Source organism: Haemorhous mexicanus, chromosome 2, assembly GCF_027477595.1.
Source record: "Haemorhous mexicanus isolate bHaeMex1 chromosome 2, bHaeMex1.pri, whole genome shotgun sequence".
In the NCBI taxonomy this organism is placed as follows: domain Eukaryota; kingdom Metazoa; phylum Chordata; class Aves; order Passeriformes; family Fringillidae; genus Haemorhous; species Haemorhous mexicanus.
Genome location: NC_082342.1, coordinates 91,437,307 through 91,460,931, shown reverse-complemented (window position 1 = coordinate 91,460,931; position 23,625 = coordinate 91,437,307). Strand labels below are relative to the sequence as shown.

At 37.0% G+C, this 23,625-nt stretch overlaps 1 protein-coding gene and 1 long non-coding RNA gene across 2 annotated transcripts; both read left to right on the top strand.

Moving 5' to 3' along the window:
* The first annotated feature begins 50 nt into the window (after positions 1–50).
* On the top strand, positions 51–2,290 carry LOC132323807 (uncharacterized). Its single transcript, XR_009485435.1, has 2 exons — positions 51–276; positions 359–2,290. It is a non-coding gene; the product is annotated as an uncharacterized LOC132323807 (long non-coding RNA).
* A 4,059-nt stretch (positions 2,291–6,349) lies between these two features.
* Positions 6,350–22,376, top strand: TSGA10 (testis specific 10). The gene is given in 18 exon segments (XM_059840316.1): positions 6,350–6,395; positions 6,398–6,559; positions 6,812–6,890; positions 6,892–6,961; positions 7,312–7,491; positions 7,679–7,756; positions 10,198–10,312; positions 10,315–10,348; positions 11,748–11,853; positions 13,769–13,883; positions 14,445–14,532; positions 14,534–14,573; positions 14,575–14,616; positions 19,164–19,276; positions 19,278–19,361; positions 19,685–19,733; positions 19,736–19,791; positions 22,316–22,376. Coding segments are annotated over 18 exon segments (1,518 nt in total).
* The last annotated feature ends 1,249 nt before the right edge of the window (positions 22,377–23,625 follow it).

Below are 23,625 nucleotides of genomic sequence, written 5' to 3'. Positions count from 1 at the left end.
CAGTGCGGCGGGGAGGGCTGAGGGCGGTGGCGGGGAGGGCCGGGGGCGGCGGGCTGCGAGCGCGGCCTGCTGCTCGGTGAGCGGCGGGGTCCCGCCTGTCCTAGCGCAGGCAGCCACGGCACCGGGCGGGGATGGAGCTGGGGAGAGCGGGAATGACCAGGTCACAGAATCACAGAGCCGGTCGGGTTGGAAGGGTCCACAGCGGGACGTCTGGTTCAACCTCCTGCTCAAGCAGGGTCATCCCAGAGCACCTGGACAGGATTTTGAGTATCCCCAGTAAGGGAAACTTCACACCCTCTCTGGGCAGCCTGCTCCAGTGCTGGGTCACCTGCACAGTAAAGGTCTTCCTCATGCTCAGGTAGAACTTCCTGTGCTTCAATTTCTGGCTATTGCTTCTCATCCTATTGTTTGGCACCTCCAAGAAGAGCCAGACTTCATCCTCTTCATACCTTCACTTCAGATACTTTTGGGCATTTCCCACAATATTTACAGGGCAACAGAGGCCGGTGCACAATGCATAAAAATGGATGATTTTTCTTGCAAGACCCAGATGTGCAGATCCTCTCTGCAGGATATTCTGGATGCTAGAAGCTTTTATGAGTTCACAAGGAGACAGAGCTAATGCAAATGCAGAGACTTGTGAAATATACTCTCTATGGGCTCATGGAGATATAAAAGCTGAATGTCGATAGAATAATTCATTAATAAACTGGAAAGTGATCAAAGACTAGATGTATTGCTGGCAGCAGATTGTCTTCAGATTTGCATTTAAGCCATTCATAAAATCTACCCAACCTTAGCTATAATTCTTCATCAGAAGCTATTGTCTGTGCTTAAGCTTATACCATGGGAGAATGTTCACTGCTAGGTGAAGTTTTTTATCCACAGTAGTATCCCTATGGGTAAATATGTGCTGTATTTCTCTTGTTCATGGATGTGTATTTCTAAAAGGTACATTACAAACCTTTGTCTTCCATTCTGCTTTAAAAGAACTGTGTGGGTGTAATAGGGCAAGTAAGAAACCATCACAACATGTGTGCTAGTGGTGATTAGTGAGAGAAACAGACTCTAAAAGGAGCTTGATGTGATGGGTGTGCCAGCACCTTTAATGTTGTCCTGCCACATTAAAAAAAAAAAAAGAAGGAATTTTTTTAGGCAGTTTGAAATGGTTATAACTTTTTGCTGAATTAGACTGGTAATCATTTTTCAGTGGGGTGAACTATTCTGTAATGCACAGGTAAAAAAAGGTAAAAAGCATGTGGAGTTTGTCCATAAAAATGTGCTGGAAATCACTGTTGAAGGCAGTTGACAAAATGCAAACATGAACCCGTGCATTCTAGCACTAGTCAGAAGTATGGAAATGTGTCTTGCGAGACCACTGATGTTACTAAAACTCTGAAAAAATGTGGGACCACTTGTCTCCATTTTGGCACTTGATTTTTGAACGTTTGCAGTGTGTCATTTTGCCACAGGGTGTCCCTAAAAACCTGCTGAGAGATGTTGCAGTCTGTGTTTTTCTAGTCAAAAACTGTTTTCATAATTGGAACCATAATTTTCTAAAAAACATAAAGTTTACCAGTTTTTATCTGTCCAGCCAGCAGAATACTGGGTGGACAGATAAAAATGTCATGGGTCTGTTTCTGATAAGCTAAAGGATGAAATACACATGCAACAATAAATGCCTTCCTATTGTTGAAGACGAATCCAGCAAGATAATTAGAAATATTCTGAGAATAAGCAAAAATTTACAAATGAATTTGTAAATGCACACCATGATTTATTTATCTCTTCTGGATTGGACATTTAAATTTTTTATATCCCAACTACTATTGTATAAATCATGTATCTGTAAAATACACCAAATATTATTTTCACTTTTGAAAACAATCCTGTATATGACTTTAATTTCTTTTTTGATCAACGAAGCATTGTTTGATATTCAAAAAGCAATGTAACTGCTCTGCATAACGTTAACCAGCATTAAGATATGAAAAATTATTCACCATATGTCCCTTAGAGGATACCTTAGACCAGAATAAAACCAATTAAAAATGTATCATTTCACTCCTAAAATGAATTTTCATTTGAGATAATTTTGTTAAAGTTGTGAAAACATGAGATGCCATTTTCACATCTCTTTTGGAGATAAATGTGATAATACACACTGGAATCTCCACTTCCACCATGCCAAAATTTGAAAGTAAGATTTACAAGAAATCCAGGATGGGGAAAGGGAAAAGAAAAATACTTGTTTCTCTAGCTCTGTTTCTGGAAATTAAAAATCTTCCAATTTCTTTTCTGGCTTTAGGTGGGGATTTTATTTCAGAGGTGTTACTCACTCCTATGTCTGAAAAGGCGAGCTGTATCCATGAGTGCTTAATAGGGGCTGCTTGCCAAAAAACCCCGTAACTCATCCTGCACTGTCTCCAGAACATAAAACCTGTGCTGGTGGCTAGCAGGGGAGAGAGGGCATTTTGTCTGGTTTCTGTGATTGACTTTGGGACTACCTAAAGCAGCCTCTTACAAAGGCTGTTTATATCCTTGCCATGAGCAGGCAATAGGAGTCACAGGGTTCACATGGCCTTCTTACCCTTTTTGCATCACTTTCTTCAAAGGGACCAGTCTGCTTGTCCCTGTCTGTGCTATTCCAAGAAGAAGATATGTGCAGCCAGAGGTACTGTAAATAAGACCTCCTGTCTTGGGATATAAGGAAACATAAGAAGTAATTTCTCTGAAATTATTTTGTTGGTGGAATAAAGAAAAGCTTAATTAGCCTTGTAATACTCTGATGTTTTAACTTCATGATGTTGTAAACCAGTAATATGTTAGTCCTGGCATTAAAAATCAGGACTGGATTTTGTCATATGTGTGAAGCTAATGTTTGACACTGTCAAGGAACAAGTATAGTGCAAAGAATAATATTTATTCTGGATGATACAACTGGCACATAGTCTTACAGATAAATACATTAATTAGATGGGTTTTGGATGGAAGATAAGGTTTAATTAAAGGAAGCTATTTTCACAAGATTAAGTCAGTCTTATCTAACACTTGCTTTGTTCTTGTCAGGCCTGAGATATTGTGTGGCAATTGCTGGAGTTTTCATCTGTGAAAGTGTCTCCGTGGATATTAGTTTCTGGAAGAGATGAACCTAATTAGAGTAGAGGTGTTCAGCTGAGCTCCCTGAGTTCACTGTCAGTCCTGCCTGATCAGCTGTGGCAGTTTCAGAATACCCATCTCTCTCCTGGGGCTGGAATGACAAGACTTGGCTGCTTGACTTTGTCTCTGAAATCTTGTGACCTGTGAGCATTGCTCATGCTGCCTTTCCCTGCCTTTTGCTGAGGCTTTTGCATTAATCACAGGCAAGGCCTATGCTCCGTGTGTGGGCCCTGGAGGTTTGGTGTTAAAGGTGCTTTAAAGGAATTCTTTAAAAGAATTTCACTCAAAACAACAGTGGATGGGGGTATTGCATGTGTCTGAGTGGGCCAATTTATGATCCATCCTCCTATTTCCTTCCCCAAATAACTATGAAGAATTTAACTATTATTTGAGGAAGTCATCTTTTTATCTTGTCAAGATGTAGAGAAAGTGTTGTGTCACTTGAGGAGAAGCTTGGCTTAACTCTCTCCCCCAACAGAAAAGGTCTTCAAAAAGATGTAGCAGGAACCAGTTACTCAGTATTCATTTGTACTTAAAATCAGAAATAAAAATGAGCTCCTTTCCTTGACTTTAGTAACTTTTATTGAGAAAACGTGCTCTACATCATAAACCTGATAGAGAAAGTTGAATTTTCATAGATAAGAGTTATTCAAAAACCTCCCAAAATGAAACCAAGTAGAGAAATAATTAAAATTTATATGAAAGCAGTGGTCATAAATATTTATATCAGCATTAATGGGAAAAGGGGTTTGCTGATAATTTTGTACAAGATTTTACAATCCATCTTTTTAAAAATTATTTTTAGGAATATTTCTAACCTTAGAATTTCAGTCACATACACCTGTAGGGACAACCAATACTATGATCATCTTGGAAAGCAAGAGTAAAGAAAGTAAAAGTGCAGAGATATCATGCTTACTAGAAAGGTGTTTGGGTAAGCTGTTTTGCTGGTACTGAGCCAGAAGTCAGTGAGTCCATCACAGCTGCTTGGTTTCTGTCCTATAGAACTACTGTCTGAAGGAAATCAGAGTCATGAATAGTTTGTGTTGGAAGGGACCTTAAAGACCACCTAATTCCAACTCCTCTTTCATGGACAAGGACACCTTCCACTAGACCAGGTTGCTCAGAGCTCTGTCCAGCCTAATTTTGAATACCTCCAGATGTGGGGACTCCACAGCCTTCTTAGGTGATCTCTTCCTCAACACCCTCCAAAGAAGTGAATTCTTCTTGAAAATAAACAATTCCTCCCTATTATCTAATTTAAACCTTCCCTCCTTCAGCTTAGGGTAATTCTCACTTGTCCTATCACTATCTTCCCTTGTCAAAAGTCCCTCTCCAGCCTTCTTTAAGCTCTGTTTAGGTACTGGAGTCTCCCTGGAGCCTTCTTTTCTCCAGGCTGAACAATCCCAGCTCTCTCAGCCCATCTTCCTAGGAGAGGTGCTCCAGCCCTCTGATCAGCTTAGTGGCCCTCCTCTGGACTTACTCCAACAGATCAGTGTCTTTCTTGAACTGGGGGCTCCAGAGCTGGATGCAGCACTCCAGGTGGGGTCTCATGAGGGCAGAGTAGAGAGGGAGCATCACCTCCTTCACCCTGCTGGGCATGCCTCTTTTGCTGCAGCCCAGGTTGTGGTTGGCCTTCTGGTCTGCAAGGCCGCATTGCCAGCTCATGTTGAACTTCTTGTCCACCAGCACCCCTAAGTCCTTCTCCCCACGGCTGCTCTCCATCCATTCTCCTCCCAGCTTGTGTCCATGTCACTGACAGATGTTAAACAGCACCAGCCCAATACCAACCCCTGAGGAGCACCACTGGTCTCCACCTGGCCAGTCATTGGCCAGTTTGAGTGCAACCATCCATCTAATTCTTTATCCACAGAATGATCCATCTGTGAAGTCCATGTCTCTCCTGTTGTGCAGGACAGTGTCAAATGTCTTGCACAAGCCCAGGTAGATGATAGCAGTTGCTTTTTCCTCACCACTTACTTTACACCACTGCTGTAACCCCCTTGTAGAAGGTCTTCAAATTTGTCAGGCATGATTTGCCATGGTGAAATCATGTCATCTGCCACTAGTTACCTCCTTATTTTCTGTGTGCCATAGGATAATTTCCAGGGGGATCTGCTCCATGATCTTGACAGGTACCGAGGCAAGAGTTACTGGCCTGTATTTCCCTGGGTCTTCCATATTTCTTTTCAAATCAGTGGTGAAATGTGTCACAGCAGTACATTCTTACCACTATATGGCAAGTGTAGTGTAAGTATTTTAGGATATATAAATATTATAATGTTTTCCAAAATGTGGAAACCAGCTTTCACTAGTTGTTAAAGGTAGTATTGTGAGTGAGCAAATACTGTGTGTAAACTCTGTGTGTAAATTTGAGTCCTCGATGCTCAGTTAAGTACTGAAGGTGCCAATTGCTTGATTGGTGTGATCTGTTCCCTTCCCTAGGACTAGGGAAATGCATATAACTGCAGAACTTGAGTGACTCTTTCAGAGAGAACAGTATATTAGGATGGGATTCACCTAATCTACATGATATGTCAGCAGTGATGATGACTGTAATAGATATCTAGGCTGTCTTTATCATCAGAGGTACTCCTAGGACATGATTATTTAGTATGAATGCCAAAATCAATTGTAGGAATCAATTTCTAGAAATTACTCTTTGTAGTGACTCAAAATTACATTAGTTTACTCTTAAACAAATGGGATTTGATGTGCAATTTTTGAATTTCAGAATAGCACTTTATCTTCAGAATCTGTTTTAGGCTCTTACATGACTTTCTAGATTTCAACAATACTTACTTGCACATTACTTTATTTCCATTCCAAAAATTTGCCTTTCATGGACCTTAAACAAACATGGTGGCCTATTTTCTATCATATTTAAAAATTCATTAGATATTCCAATACAAATCTACCCTTGGTTTTGAACAGATATATTTCAAGTTAATTAACATTTAGCTTTTATGTCCCTTTCTTTCTTGTTAGATACATATTAGAAGGACATTCAGGCATATTTGCAATATAACAAAAAAAGAAAAATACAGACATTCAGAAGTTAAAGTATTATATGGATACTTATTTTAATTAGATATCTGCTTCATCTTCATTTTGAAGAGTATATATCCAGTTTACATTGAAGTATCAATAATTACAAAAGTTTTATTTCAGTGCATGCACTCTCTCATTTATGTTAATTCGGGTTCTGTTACAAAGAGAATATGAAATAAAGCAAGGAGATCACCCTCAAGGCTTGATGCCTTTATTTAGTTACTGGAAAAGGACAGAAACTGCCATAAATATGAGACTGAGAATTTGTTGAAGGCATTAAGAAACACATTCTCAAGTCCTAATTAAATCTCTACTTGTGGCAGCATAAAAAATAAAATCATCCATCCAGGTGAGCTTGGGAAGTCACTCCGGAAGAGGAGGAATATAACAACTACTACTAAACTACTCTGAACTACTCTAGTAGTTTAGAGTTAAGCTACTAAAGCTGTAACTACCAGGAAGAAAAACTAGTTGATTGTAAACAGAAAGATGCATAAAATGGGAATGGGCCAATAATAGAAGTTTCCTAACCAGATATAATAAAAAAGGGTTTCAAGTTTTGTTTCTCTGCTTTAACACAATATCACCATATTTAAGGGAGTGGTTTCTGATCCAGAAGTCTTGAAAATATTGAGAGAATGTGAAGAACTTGAGTCAACATGGAAAATAAATGAATGTCATGGCAGAAATTCAGGGTAACTTTAAAGTTTTAACAGCTGAGAGAGACAAAATTATCAGTGTTTATGAACAGGTAATTTTATTTATATTTGTGTGATTAATTAAAATAACAAGGTAATGTGCAAGAAAAAGATCTAATTTTGGCTTCATATTAAATAAAAAAGAAAGAATGCAAAGTATTTGTTTAAAAATATTTTTTAAAAAGTTATGGAAATTCTGTGATTTGCATCTATCAGTTCAATACAAGTTTGTAAGTGCTGTCTTGAGTTAAAAATGCTTTCCTGAATCAAAGAATCTGTGCACAAATGATTACTTCATCTTCGATATTACACAGTTTCTGGGATGCTCTAGCCAGCCACAGGACCCAGTAATATATTGATTATCTATTCCATGTTTCTGTTATTGTACTGTTTTCAAAAACAGGCACAGGGGGAGATTTCCCGGCTTTGTCAGGAAGTTAGAAAATGCCCCAGGACTCCTAAAAGCATCACTCCTGTGACAGCTCAAGCTGTATTAAGACACATGGAGCTAGAAAGCAATACAGCACTGTCAGATTGCCAAAGGATGCCTACAGAACATGATAGCCTCAGGGAGCAGTTACAGGTTTGAGTCTGTCCCATTCCACCTCAGCCCCACCCCACAGGTTATTTAAACATGAAAACTACCTAGCAGTGTAATTAAAGTTGCTAAGGGTTTCTCTTCTGGTTCTGAGAATTAATTGCTTTACAAGTCTTTGGTGAGTTGAGACTTGTTTTATAAGGGATTTTGTTGCTGCTGTTATTTGATACAGATTTCCCAAGAAACTTCATTTAATAAAAGGGCTCATTTGGAACAGAGAATTGAAGAGCTTTAAATGACTATTCACAATGTAAGGGAAAATAATTATTTATGGAATTGTAAATATAATACAGGTGATGTTCTTGGTTAATCCTGCAGCACCAGCCAGACTGCTATCAGGAAACTACAGGCTGGGAGCTGTGGATGTTATTTACCAAGACTCTTTTCCCTCTACTCTGCTCTGGTAAGGTACCACCTGGAGAGCTGTGTCCAGCTCTGGGGTCTCCAACATAATGATTACATGGACCTGTTGGAGTAAGTCCAGAGGAGGCCATGAAGATGATCAGAGTGGGCTGGAGCGCCTCTCCTACAAAGACAGGCTGAGAAAGTTGGGGTTGTTCAGCCTGGAGAAGGGGAGACTTCAGAGACATGTTTTGGCACTTTCCTGTACCTAAAGTGAACCAGCAAGAGAGCTGGGGAGGGGGTTTTCACAAGAACATGTAGTGACAGGGTGAAGGGGAATGTTTTTAAACTGGAAGATGACAGGTTTAGATTAGATACAAGTTAGAAATTTGTGACTGTGAGGGTGGTGAGGCCCTGGAACAGGTTGCCCAGAGAAATTGTGGAAGCCCCATCCCTGGAAGTATTCAAGACCAGTTGGATGGAGGAGCACTCAGCAACCTGATGTGATAGAAGATGTCCCTGCCCATTGCAGGGGGTATGGAACAAGATGGTCTTTAAAGTCCCTTCCGACTAAAACCATTCTGTGATCCTGTGATTTTAAGACTGTACCAAGCTTTGGCAGATTTACCCACAGTGATCTTATATCCAGGTGAGGATTGGCTTATTTCACCTGGAGAAGAAGTGCCTTAAGAGGAACATAAGTCCTACCTGCCAGTAGGTTTGACATCAAGAAGTCATTAACAGGCTTTTTACTGCAGTGCTTGGTGGAAAAATAAGTAACAATGAGCATCCACTGAAGCCAGAAGGGTTCAGGCTGAATACAAGGGAGTACTTGCTTCTCATGAGGGCAGTTGAGCAGTCCCCAGCCTTGGAGATTTTCACACTGGACTGGACAAAGCCCTGAGTTGCCTGACCTCAGAGCTGGCCCTGCTTGAGCAGGGGTTTAGACTAGAGACCTGGAGTCTATTCAAATGTGAATTATCTTATGACTGTGCATTACTAAGACCTTATGCTTCAAAGCTAAATGTAATTGTAGTCTTCTGGCAAATCGTATTTAATATGGTTTAAGTTACTTGTGTGTGCAATTGTTTGCTAACAAATGGCACTAAAATATAAAATGGAAATATTAATATAATGAATATAAATCCTAAATATACTTACAGTCTTGGTAGAACTTGATTTTTAAAAATTAACATTGATTTCTGCAGTTTCTCTTTCTTCTACATCTTATGGTTTTAAATTCTGGTTTATCTTCTTTTTCCTCCTCAGCCTTCTAAAATCCTGCCAAGCTTATAAATATAATACCACAGTTTATAATATTAAATAGAGTGCATCTGATATGAAGAATACACTGTAGGCTGAAATAGCTCTGAGTAGTAAATTAACTTTAATCACACGCCTACATATGACGTGTAGTGAGTATTGGGAGCCCTGTTTTAGGTACATCATCTTATTTCTTCGGTTCTTTTGGTACCCTTTGAGGTTGATACATCAACATGAAATTTATGACATTAGTATTGAAGAAGCTACTGTATAGCAAAGGCTTACTGTCTTGCTCTTTAGAGGCCTGACCATTGATTGTAGTAACACAGAAATTAGTACTGAAAAACTTGGTAAAGGAGGAGAGGGATGAGGTGAAAATTTTTGTACTTTAAAATATGTGTTTCAAATAATTTAGAAAGGACAATCCTTTGAATTTAATTCAAGAATGTTAAGTGTAAGCATTTTAATAAAAAGATAGAGGTTTCTTTAGACTGAAGATTTCAAACTAGCTTTGTTGGAGTCTGTGAAGGAGGCTTTCAGTCTGTTCTTTGTTTTAGCTACAGACCTGAAGGCCTCATGGTGGTAACTTGTGCTTTACATGGTGGTTACATGGTGCTTTATGCAAGTGTTTTACAATGATTTCTCCACCTGGTTATTGATATAGGCATGTAACTTAACAGACACCTAATGCCATTATTTGTCATGTTGTGTCCCAAACCATGGTTTCTCCCTTCATACACTCATAATAATGTTTTCTTTCATGTTATTTTGAGCTGAAAACTTTTAATGTTGATCAATGGCAAACATTTTTGCCCTTGGGCAATTTATATGAATAAATGAAAATATTCCCAGAGATCTAAAAGACGGGAAATCAATTTACCTTCAAAGGATGTGAAAGTCACATTTCATATGTTTGCCAGCTATTTTCAGTAAACTGATTGTTGAGTAAATGAGATACTTGGACATTTCTACTTCAGCAAAAGATTTGTGCAAAAAACAGAGTAAAAATTGAAAAAAATTCTATAAATCAGCTTTTTTTTTTTTTTTTTTTTTTTGCCAGCTGTTAGTGTTTGATTATATTTATAGTTAGATAGTGAACAGTTAGAACAGATGTCTAAAGTGGCACTGATGAAAGACACCATTGATTCTCTGGAAACTGAATTGAAAAGATTGACAAGAAAAGAACTGGATTCTGAAACTGAGTGAGTTGACAAGAAGCTGAATATGCTTCTCTTAGGTAAGTAAAATTATGTAATTGCATTAATTTGACTAATAACACCAGCCTATGTCTTGCCACAGCAGGCCCCTGACTGGTAACAGTAAGCATTGACTCCATGATTCTCAGAAGGCTGATCAATGTCTTTATTATTCTATTCTTATTAAGAAACCCCGTTGCTTTTATAGACAGTTACAATACACCTGGACCTAATTGGTCCTCCAATCTAAACACCATCACCATTGGCTAATTAAGAAACCACTCTTTGATAAACAAATCTTCATAACACATTCCACACGTTCACAACAACAGGTGCAGCAAGCGAAGATAAGAATTGTTTCTCATTCTTTTCTCTGATCCTCTCACAGCCTTTCCCAGAAAGACCCAGGGAAGTTGTGTGCCACTCTCTGTAGCCAGAGAGCTGCTGCCACACTTCACTGGTTTCTGTAACTGTTATATGGCTCAAAGAGAAAGGAATTTACAAAAGCTGCTTATGAGCCATCTTTCATTTTGGAATGAAATTGTTTTCTTCATTGCTTATTTATATGTAAATGTTCTTGTCTTATTAATAGGATGATATGGTGGAAACCACCTTCAGTGAAAAAGTAAAATTAATTTAATTTAGAGTTAGGAGCTTTCTGTTAGAAACTACAGGGATTGATGGGTTTTGGTAAATAGCATATGAATAATATTATTTTAATTTTTTTTTTAAATAAAAATAGGTAAACACACGTAAACTAGTGAATGTCACGTCATTAGTTTTAAAGATCCGTTTCTTACTCTTGGAGCCTTTTCATGAGAGGAAGTAAAACTGAATCTTTGTGTAGGGCTTATTGTCTGCTGCTCAACTGGAATTCCCAGCTATGTTCAGAAGCACAGTGGGACGAGACTTGATCAAAGCCTTTAGGAAATAATAAATATGTCAGTCAGTCCTGCTTTATAATAAATTGTTAGATTTGTGAACTCTGTTGAATTATTGAAAACTAGGCTCTGCTACTAAAAGATCTTTTTCTTTACACCCCCAAACCAAACTGATGATTCTTTTCAGTTTCTTGATCAGTGTGAGAATCATTAATATTGCTACATTTGAACAGATAACTTGGTTATAACTTGAAACAGGTCAGGCATTCCAATGGATGTCCCAGAGGATGGTTTTTATTTTAATTATTTTTGTGACTTTCGTATAATCACCTGTTGCAAAGAACTCTTCTTACTTTTCTGTAATCCTTTACACAATTATTCAGAATTTAATACACTGGGATTAAAGTTAACAGTAATAAAATATCCCAAACAGTCTAAAATAGACAGAAAAATCTCTTTTTTTTTTCCTATCTTTTGCAATTTTAGTGACCTTTCTAAACGAAAAAAAAATAGTACATCAGTGTCTGAATTCTCCTGTTTAATGCTTCTGCTTTTCCAGTTTATTGAATGAAAAGACAGAACACTGACAGCGTGTTTCAGAGATTCAATGAAGCCTTGTGAAGAAAAAAGTTGAAATGCAACTTGGCCAAGAGAAAATGATGCATTTAGATTAAAAAAACTGGTGAGTGACAGATCCAATTTTTTAAATAAAATTCAATAGGCTAATTTTCATATTCTGCAGTCATCTTTTTTTTATGGGTTGAAAGAAAAGGTATTGAATGCAAATTAATAAATATATGTCTGAAAGTTTTAACATTTCGAATGCAAAACTCTTGTTTTCTTTCATTATTGAAAGCTTTTTGCATTTTAAAATTAAGTGACAGAAGTCTGGCAAGTGCAAGTTTCAGTGACAACACATACTGTATTTATGTTTCTTCAAGAGTTGCTTTTGGATAGAAGATACTTGAAATAGTGGGTTATAATACAGCCTTACATTTTCTACTATGTATTTTATCTCTGTGCAGTTCCTGGTGTAAGTAGTTAAAATGTTTCTAGTGTCATCTCATGCACACACAATACTCCTGCAGTGATATGTTTTCTAGGCAGCTAGAAATTTAGCTTAATACCTGTAGGAGTTCATCACTTGAGTGATGTGGGTGTTCTTCAGCTTCTTGCCTTCATTTGGGTTTTCTGGTACTTGATCTGTGCACTTGCTCTATTGCTCACTTGACTTTCTCTTCCTCTAGAAGTGCTACTCAGTTTTTAAGGAGCAAATTAACTGTACCTGATGTCAGGTATATAAAACTCTTAAGTCATTAAGGGTCTCTTTAAAGTGAGGTCCTCCAGGAGATCTCACCCCAGTTTTTAAAGTGATTAATTTTACCTCTCTCCCTTCTTATAGAGGTAGTATAACTAATGGATTTAGATCAGGTGTTTAATTCTCACATGAGACCACTTGCATTCTAAATAGCTTTTCTCCCAAACATACTAATTTTTTCTCTTAAGTGCCCTCCTGGAAAAGGTGAGCTTGGTTGTGGGTTTGACTGCCAAAGGTTCACCAGGGAATAACTTCTTCACCTTCTCTTGGAATCACACTTTATAAGGATGATGTCAGCTGGTACAAAATGCAGCTTTCTGTTGCTCCCAGCTACTTTTGAAAGCTTCACGGTTTTCTTTGCAAGACGTGGATGCTTGTAGAAGCAGTTGGAAACAAATAATCTTAGTATCATAGGATGAAGTACTTTTTAGTAGGATTGCTTCTGGAATATGTATTGGTTCTTCCAGGCCCTTCCATTAATTGAGGTGATACTCCAACTATTTAAAGAATTACCATTTCTTTGCTTGCGTTTACTGGAAAGTTTCCAGAATACCTTATTCTGTAACTCACAGCCTTTTGCAACAGGAATGGTGGTTTCTCCATAGAACCTTCCTCACACTACCACACCTTCCCCCAGTTCTTACAGCTGAATTCTCCTAGTAATTTTGCTCAGAAGAAATTTCTGAACTGTGCAGTTCAAGACGGCCTTTCTGCAGCTCTTTTTCCTTCTTCTGTTCACCTTCTCAAGCAATAATTCTCTGAAGTCCTGTGTGTGTTCTTCTAATACTTGTGGCTTTATTTCTCCTGATTGGGAGATAACCACTTGATTAATTAGCATGTAAGCAATTCCATAATAATTAAATTACTTAATTGTTTGTCTTCTACTTTTAAAATACAGGCTTTTAAAAAACTGTAATTTAAAAAGAGATGGAATTGATTGAGCTCTGCTTGTTAAATGGGACAGGCTGGTTTTTTATGACAATCTAGATGCTAAATAAACCATCTGGTTTTTTTCTTTTTAACTGCTGCAATCCTTTACTGACATTTTTCATCTTTCTAAGAAGATTTAGCATTATTTATAAGTTAAAAAAATTTTTCACAAATGAAAAAATTGGTTTATAAAAATACATATAATTTACATTTCTCATAACCTTTTAAAACTAGTTAATAAAGCCATAGATATTAAATACACACAATTTTTTTTAAGGTACAAGCAGTACCTTAAAAAAAAAGGGGGGATGGGAAAAAACCTTTCTTCATAGGTACTATATAAAAAACTGTCAAAATACCAAACTGAGCTTGATGATATGAAGCTGAAAGCCAAGGATTCAAACAGAAATATTTTCAGGCTGAAGAATGTGCTGAAGTCTAAAGTGAGTATACAAATTAAAACTGTTGGTTTTTAACTAAAAATGAAATTTTTAGATATCTCTATAGAAGAATTTGCTTCCTAACCAAAACTTATTTTTATTTCCTTAATTTGGTTTTAGTAGTTTGGACACATTTTCATTGCTGGTTTTGTGGTACAAAATTGCTGTAGAATATTTCATTGTGGTTTTATATATATAAAAGTATATACACACACACATGTGTGTTTATTAAACTTAAAAAATCAGACAGGGAGTAATACAGAGACTTGGAACTCTTTTCTCTTTATTGCTTCATGGGATTAAAGTAAAAAGAAATATTACTGCACTATATTGCTGTAACTTGTATGTCTAATGTTAACCTAGCCATTCTTAACAGATGTCTATTGCTCATTAAAATGTGCTCATCTTGGACAAAACTCTGGCTCTTGAGAAGTCTCTCAATGTTTTCACTAAATGGCAGAATTTTCAGTGGAAACAGTATATCCAATACCATATCTGTAGATCTATAAATATCCCTATTTTTTGGAGCTTACTGTAAATTATTAAATAAATAAGCTTTATGTGTTAGGAGAGAGAACTGTGAGCTCTTATCACAAAGCCTGTGAACAAGGAGAAAGTTGGGAAGCAAAATGCCAGGAAGCAGAAACAGGCTTTTCCTGTTAGACTGGCAGTGATCAGTGCAGTCTGAGAGTCACAATTGGAAAGGGAAAATAGAGTCCCTTGAATCACAGATGGAGCAAGTGAGTTGAAATCATTCTTTCCATAGTTCACCCTTGAAATGGTCTGGTAATATTTTAAAATTATGTTTAATGCCACTTCTATTTCAGGGAGATTTTCCAACATGAACTGTATGCATTTTACTTTATATAATAATATGATTAGAATTCCATTGGTCACATTTGGGAAAAAAATATTAAAAAAAAAATTCAAGAAAAAAAAAAAATTAAATGTTCTCATGGTTTGAAATCACTGAAGGCATAAAGTCATGCACAACTCAACTCAGCATACCTGAATCATATCAAGTACTTTGTCATCTGTCACGTTTCTGTCCCTGCTCTTTTTGCTTTGAGCTTCTTAGCCTTCTTCCACTGCTTTAGAAGTCCCAAAGAGGCTCTTCCCACTGGAAAATCTGAAGAACTTTAAGAAAAATTCATAGCTTGGCTTTGGAAATACATTGTGAGCAAATAAACATGGTTTGGAGGCTCTCCAATTTTTGTTGCAGATCATCTCTGCTTCCTGAACATCACATAAGCTGCTGAGGGCTATTGGTGATATTTTTTGCCCAACATCTGGGCGGAATGACGAGAAGGACTTCATCTTATCAGAAGGCTAATTAATTACTTTATTATACTATCTTATTCTATATTATATTACATTACATCTAAACTGAATCTGCCAAGCACTCAACTGCACTCCACTGCACAGCATCTTGTGACTGTCAGCCAGCAGTCCCCACACACACATAGATTCAATTGGCCAATGAATCAAAACACCCACACCAGAATCCAATTATCAATTCCCTTCAGGTAAACAATCTTCCACAATGCATTCCACTTGTGAACAACACAGGAGCAGTAAATGAGCTAGGAATTGTTTTAATCGTTCTTTTCTCTGCTTCTCTTACTGCTTCTCTCAGGTTCAGAGAATGTGAATCCTACAGAGGGCTGCTCAAGAACATTAGACACTGTAGAAGAGCCAGACTGTTGCTGTTCAGCAATAGCAAAACAGCACAGGAGGGTGTTCTGGCAGATTTTGGCATTCCTTGAAGATATAATAAAACTGGTACATGGTTCTAGTTTGTCCAACAAGCCTGAAATCAGCAGACATTTCATCCTTCTAATACTTCCTTCTAATACATGCCTGCTATTGAGTATAGGAATAAACAGGCCTCTTCATGAACACCATGTCAACATACTGGGTCAATTCCAAATGTCATATCCCAGTTCATACAGTTACATGCAAGGCATGTATCTAAAACACAGAAGTTTTTATTCAAAAATCTTATTGTGTTCAGCAGTGCTCTGTGTTCCTTGTGCTTTTCTTTTTTTTTTTTTTTTTTTGTTGAGACAGAGCTAGAATTTATGTGATGTGCTCCCATAAAATAATCTCTCTGGATGTCATTTTTAGTAAATCCTTCAAGCAAATCACAGTTGCCTTACCTCTCACTTTGCTCTGTTAACCTCCCACACTCATTCTGCCACCCACTGAAACTTAAGGAGTTGAAAGTGGCTGACCAGGAATATCATTGGGCAAAGTACAGGCGTTTTTCAAAAAGGAAAAACCTAGGTTATGTTAATTTGAAATGTACAAAATTCTTAATGCTTTTAGCCAGACCTGCTGCTGCTGCCTTGTGGACTCCACTTTAATGTGATTCTCTCAACTCTCAGTCATGCCTGAATTTACGGGTGACAGCAGTGTAAACATGACTGACAGAATCTCAGGATTCACAGATCATCTATATACAAAACCAAATTTTATTGCTAAAATAAGAGGATCTCATCTGAAAATAAAATGCGGTCCATGGCGGAATTCTCAACCTTATTAACTTTGCAAAAGGAGTAGAATTCTAAGAATAGAGTTTAAAATGCCAGAAGATAATTTTGCTGTCAGAAGCAAGAACTCTTCTAATTTTTGTACACAGGAGTTATTTAAAGGAATAACTTTAAAGTTTACTGTAGAATAAATTACTGCAGCCTCTTAAAATTTGCCACAATTACGTAGAGCTATTTTGTAGGATTTTGGAAGCTGTTTTAATTATTTTTTTAGTAGAGTTTTATATTGCATTGCTGTATCATTTAACAACAGAAGCAGCATACAAGTCTCCTATTTTTGCCTTAAGCAACTCTTTTGTGAAAATGGGCAGAGGGCCTCAAAATATACATTAGGAGAGAGTCTCTGTACTTGAAAATGCCACATCTACACCAGAACTTTGCATTAAAGTAGATGTAATCTAAGAATGATTAAATTAGCGTTTAATTTCCACAGCAGAGAAGGTAAAAAGGGTATGTGAAATATATCAGAAAAATAAGTTTATGCTAATGTTACACTTAAGGGATCCAAATATACTTTAGGATCATGAATGATCACTTTTTCAAATTTTTAAATGTTTAATTTGGCATTTCTCAGGGGCTTACTCCTCAAAGGGTATGAATTGAGCACTTTTTGAAAAGGATGCTGCTTCACTGCTTTGCAGGGCTTTACTATGAACACTCAAAAGTCAGGGCTAAAAATTGCTGTTGTTTTCAAGAAAGGTATCTTGGATCTTACATCTAGTCACCAGGTAAGCAGAATAGCTGAAGCTGTTTGCTAGCAATAAAACTTGGTGTGGACTTTAAAATGATTGACTATTTTAGGAAATATCAATATCTTTAGTATTTGCTTAATTTCCCTTGAAAATCAATTTTTGTTGACCTTGATTTTTATAAAAATACAAAATTATGTGATACACACATTTTTAAAATTCAGTTTGGATAAACTTTGAAAAGTTATTCATACATACTCAGATTATTCAGGTATTTTCAGTATGATTCTATTACTAACCTGTCCATCCTCTGCTCCAGCTGAGAAAATTTCTTGTTCTTTATAGGCTTCCAGCAGTCTCTTTAAACCTTTATGCCTTTTGGAAGCAGAGTGGGTAAAGCTGCTGTTTGCCAGTTGGTTATGCATTCCAGCCAAATGTGTGTGATGTATTTTGTATCCTTGTGAAATCCTCTATGATTCTTTTGATATGGAAGAGTTCCAGCATATGACATTTATCTGAAACTTTTATGAGATCTAATATGGCTGAGCCTCCCTGGATCCTTCTGTGAAGGAGATTGCTGGGACTGTGGAGAACAGCAAGTTTCAGGAAAGAAAACTGCAGAAATGCAATAGGAGAGTTGGAGAAAAGTCAGAAGTTGGGAAATTTTCACTAATTTTTCTGTATCTTTCAACCAGTAGTCTTTCATTAGCCATGTATAACCTTCAGATAAGGCTCTTGCTTTACACAGTATTCCAGCACAGAATCTGCATTATTAGATTGCAGCATATTTATATTCAGAAGTGGAAACTAAACCTGATTCTGAATAATATTGTTCTTTCAATGTTTCTAATACTGTTTATTTTCCTGTATCTTCTTCTGTCTTCGGTTTTCAGTATTCTTTTTTTCTGAAATACAAATGCAGAATATCAAAACTGTTTCTCTGCAAAGGAACTAGATTTTTGAGTAACATAGAAAATGGGATCTTTCAGAAAGAAGAAACCTTTCAGTTTAGTTTGGTAAAAAAAAGACTTTTGATAAATGACAAATGTTTTTTTCTTGCCATTTTCTTTCTTTTTTTCTTCCCCCCCCCCCCCTTCTGTTGGCCTAAGATCTTAGTCCTTTCAGTATCTTCCTCCTTTGAACATACAAATGGTTATCTTCTGAAATTTCTGAGAAATGTGCTGGAGAAGTGGAGAGTTTAAGATGTCTCAGTTCATACATTTCCCATGACCTGTGGCTGAGCATTGTTGTGCTTAATGTAACTAGGCTTGAGTAAAATAGAGATAAAAGTGTTGCAGCACTCAGTCAGATTATAATACATACATGAAAACATGAAGAGAAAATAGCATCCAGTTTACTTATAGTAAGATTGAAACAGGTAGTTTTCTTTGTCTCTGTAGCTGATCCAATACTGATTTTCCTGATTCTCAATCTCTGGAATTATTTTTTAAATGTGTGTGTGTAGCTATGTCACAGGTATGTCCATTGTTCCTTCTGCAGTGAAATATACTAGGTTTTTTGGGTTTTCTTTTTTAGGTTCCTCAAAGATTTAGAGATATTTAATCTCTTAGATTGGATTTTATTCATTTTGCCTTTCCCCCCAGTTTATTCTTGATGCTCCTGAAAGTAAAATAATCTCACTCTGATGGTGATGTTGGTACCGGTTTGTAGTACCACATGTTATTTCCTGTGTGCAAACAGTTAATCAATAGCTTCTTGCCTCAACAAAATGTGAATCTTCCTTCCTCTTCATTAATATTCTGTCTACAGAATCCATTGATCCATCTATTTCATAGCATTTTCTCATTTGTAACAAGTATATTTATATTAAGATATATACATTGGATGATTTTATAAATCTTACAGAGGATTTTGACTGGGAAAATATAAAACTAACCACCCATCTTGCAGTGAAGACAAATTTTGTCATTGATCCCAGACTTCCTTTTTTTTTAATTTTTGTTTTTTTTTTTTTTTAAGGTTACTCCAACAGAAAGCCAGTAAGCTTAATAGATATACACCTGAAACTTTAAAATCTTTGTTTATCTGCAGAGCAAGTGTGAATCACACCATTCTGAAACAGAGCTGCTGAGAAAACAACTGGGAAATGAAAAAGCATCTATGGAAAACCTGGAATCTTCACTTGTGTCCAATTGTGAGAATTCAGTTACAGAGAGCAAACCAAGAGAAAGTCTCTGAAGTTCAGTTTCACAAGGAACAGCTTGCTTTAGTAGAAGATAATCTGTGAGTAAATGACCAGGAGAGTGTTGCAGTTTTTCTCATTATTTCCAAGTGTATTTAAACAGAGGTGGTTTTATATCTAGCTGCATTTTCAAATGGCCTATGTGCCTTGACTATAATAATAGCAGAAGATACCGAGAACCTGCTTTGGATTTCTCAGTTAAACCCTAAGAGACTCTTCTTCATAGTGCTATATTTTGCTCCAAAAAATGTTCCTAATCTCATTTGCATAGTACAGCTGCCCTTTTGATTTTTGAATAATTGCATGTGGCTACATGCTTGGAGAATTACAGTTGCTATCTAATTAATGTGTATGGACTTCACAGTGCTGTGCAGAATCAAGATTTTACTCACCTCAGAAACAGAGCAGCTCAGAGTCAGAACTAAATTTGGATATCACCAAAACACAGCTGGGGACTGAGCACTCTGATAGGCAAGTATATGTTTTTGTATTGTGCTTCCTGCAGCTAATTGGGGTGAAATGCAGTATAGTTCTCCGGCTAATTAGTCAGACAAATAACAAAGTTTGGGTTTATACTGCTCTATATCTCCTGTGTGTTTGGAAACTATTCATGTCACTAAATTTAGTCTGTTTGGCTGTTACACATGCTGTCTAAATTGGTTATGTAGGTTGCATGTGTAGCCAACAGAATGAGACAGTGGGATCAACCGCCCTCTGGAATAGCCTGGTTTAGGATGAGGTGGGTCACTTTCCTGAAGATATTCATCTCTATTCACTCATTTATGCTAATGCCTGTCTTGATCTATAGTGAAAATCCAGGTGACTAGTCATTTATACAGGTGCTCTATAGTGTACTAGTTCTCTGCACCTCTGGAATGATTTTTGCCCGTACCAACCCCATTTTCCCAGGTACTACTTGAAGTGCTATGGATGGTTCCCAAATGGCAGTATGACAAATATATATATTTTTTAATTTTGCAAGAAGAGAGTTTAACAACATGTAGGAACTATTTCACATGATTTTGCTACAGCAGCAGAGAATGGTCCCTGTCCTTCTTCATGCATTAATTTATCTACATAGTCTTGGTGTCTTACCAAGATAAGGTAGTCTTCTTATCTTTGAAAAAACAATACTTCCCTATTTCATGGGTGTATTGAGGATAAAATATTACAGTTTTGGGTATTATTTTGGATATGTAAAACAGCGAGCTAAAAGAAGCAGAGTGGTGTGATTATAGCATAGGTCTGAGGATGAGGTATCTCATTTAACTAGTAAATTGTTGATACTCTGTTCTCTCATAAGTAAGGATGAGGGGTCTGGAGAGGATATCTCTGGGAAGATCATCTTCTTCATGGGAAAAAATTAGGCAGCTTCTTAGAGCCAAAGTATTTTTCTGCCACTGGCAAGCAAAAACCAGAAAATTTGCCATAGAAGAAAAATACTAGCATTAATATTATCATGTTAGTACATAATGGAAGCAACAGCTGTGAGTAGTGAATGGTTTGTTGTTAGCTTGAAGTAGGTATATGCAATCCTTTTTATAACAGTGGCTGGACTAGTCCTACTAATTTACTGCCCTGGTGCAGAATGAAATAATGCCTGAAATTAGGAGGTGGAAGTGCCAACATTGTCAGACCTTGAATAGGCACCAAAACAGTGATACCAGGAGGCTTCATCCATCAGTCTGGCTTTTTCTTTACCAGCCAGGAAAAGCACCTCCCCATCCCTCCCATCTCTCTTATTGCAGAAGCAGTCTGGACTCCTGTGGAAGCAACAGGTTTTAATTATTGTCCTCTCCTGGCTGTGGTGACCAAGCACAGGGACTGTTGAGCTTGCTGAACTGCTGTTGCTAGAGCAAGTCCTTTTGTTGTCCCTAGATCCAGCTCCCTGAGGCAGTGCTGAATGTGTTCATTCCCCAGCAGGCTTTAGTGACCTGCTTCAGTGGTCCACTCCATAGGTAGGTCTGTGGTAATGGCTGAGCCACACTGAAACCCAGGGGTTGTTGTAGTCACCCTATCTTGGAGCTTCCCAACCCAACACAGACTAGATTTTCCTTAATGTAAACAACTGACAGACTGAAACCAGGATCCCAGAGAAGTATGTACCTTCAAAACATTCCAATGGATTATCCAATCCCACATACTTCCTTCCCATACAGCCAGATGCAGGACTTATGAATTGAACTAATATCCAGGCCCCATCTCTTGCACTCAAAATGACTTGACTTCCATTTTGCAACTTTCCCTTTGGGGATTCTAGCATCTCTTAAATATCCATCAGTTTCAGGGCACTTCAGAAGACACTGGTCCACTGTCCTTGCCAACTCAAACAGCGCTGTTCTTACTTTTGAATAACCTTAAAATTAGGCTCTTCCTCCCTGGAGACGTTTACAGTTTTTAGTTTTAAAGCTGCAGTTACCATGGATATCTTCTGTCTTTCAGTGAAAATTGAGACAATGGATACATAGAAATAAATCTCAGTAAGGGAATAATACAAAGAGACTCACTAATCTGTCTTTCAGATAAATATGTGATGAAAACTACATTTCCTTTTAAAATAACATTTAGAATCTGACACCATGCATAAAAAAATATTGCCAGTGGAAGGGGAAGAAGTCTCAGTTCATGACTTGCTTTTGAGATGATTATGTACTTCCAAGTTTAATTTGTTCACTGAGATTATTTCCCTTGGCACTTGACTAATCTTTGCTATCAAAGGCTTCTCTAAGTATTAAAAATGGCTCCCAAGAATAAGAGACAAGTTTCCTCGGGTCAGCGAGCTGGTTCTGGTGCCCTTAGGAAGAAAACACAGCTGTGCAGGACAATTATTTTTTAGCTACTGCCAATCCTTGATAGAAAGTACAGGGAGTCTTCATTCCTCTGATAGAATTGTGTCTACTCCTCCTTCATCTGAGTACAGTGTAGCTCTTAAATATATTGAAAGAAACATTGTGTCATTTGGAACAGTTTCCTTTACTTTTTATTACCATAACAGTTTCTTCTATTTTGATGCTTATAAAGAGAAGAAGAAGCAATCCATGTGGTCACCACACTGATACTAACAATCATGGTGCTTTTTCTATTTGCATTACTCCCTTTCCAAGGTGATAAAATTCCATTCTAAGAAGTAGACTCCTGGCTAAATAACAAATGAAGACTAATCTTCTACAAGCTAGATTAGGAATTAATTCCTATCTTGCTTGGTGTTCCTTTTTTTTCCGTCTTTGTGGGGGATTTTTGCTCGGTGTTCTGTTTTTGTTTGATTTGGGCTTTTTTATCCTGGTTGGCCTTATGTGACTTTTGCAAATGCCTAGAGTACAATAGTTTAAAGACTAAAAGTGAAGTAAGTGAGCCAGGTTTAAAATTTTCAGACTGTTTTAAGCTAAGTTTTTCCTAATTAAACCTATGTAGCTTTTGCATGGCAATGAACTCAGTTTTTCTGTTCGATTATTTTCCATTTTTGAGAATTCAGGATATGTAATTAATATGTAATAACTAACATAATTCCCCACTTTTTTTCCTCATCCAAGTCCTTGTTATACTTTTTTTTTAATTACATGGGAAGAACTAAAGTTTTTTCAGACTTACAGAATCCTGGAGTTCTAGAATGGTTTGGGTTGGAAGGGACATTAAAGACCATCTAGTTCTAACCTTTACTAAACCAGGTTGCTCAATTCTCATGAGCACTACTTAGTTACTTGTTTATGCTAAATGGCTTGGGATTGTTTAATTTAAAAAAAAATGCAATAATAACTGAAACATTAGCAGTCTGTGCTACATTTTAAAAGCTTAAATGGAAAGAATTTATCAGGTTTGTGTAGTGTAGTGTAGATACAGGGATGAATGAAATAGCCTGTTAGAAAAGGCTGTCCTAAAATAGAGCAGAGATCTGAACCTGGAAATGTCTGTTTTGTATAAGTGATTTTACATTTGATCTGCATATTTGATCTGCTTAAATGTCCACAGTACTAAAGTTCTTGATAAATTTTATGTCAAGAAATTTGAGTGTCAATCGAGAATGAGATGGAATAGTAGAAATGTATGAAATATCTATGAATCATGATTTCCCTTTCAGCTAACTCTAGAAAGATTTAGAAAATTCATTGAGACCATAACAAAATAAAAACAAATGTAGAATATTGCCTGAGAGTAAAAGCAAGAATATTAATGCAAATATTTGGGTGTAATAATCATCAGAATCACTGAATTAAGACTTTTAAAATAGATATTTGGGAAACTGATGAAATATGATCTAGGTGTAAGTTCCTGTTAAGTAGTGTACTACTATTCCAGGAGGGTCTTCCT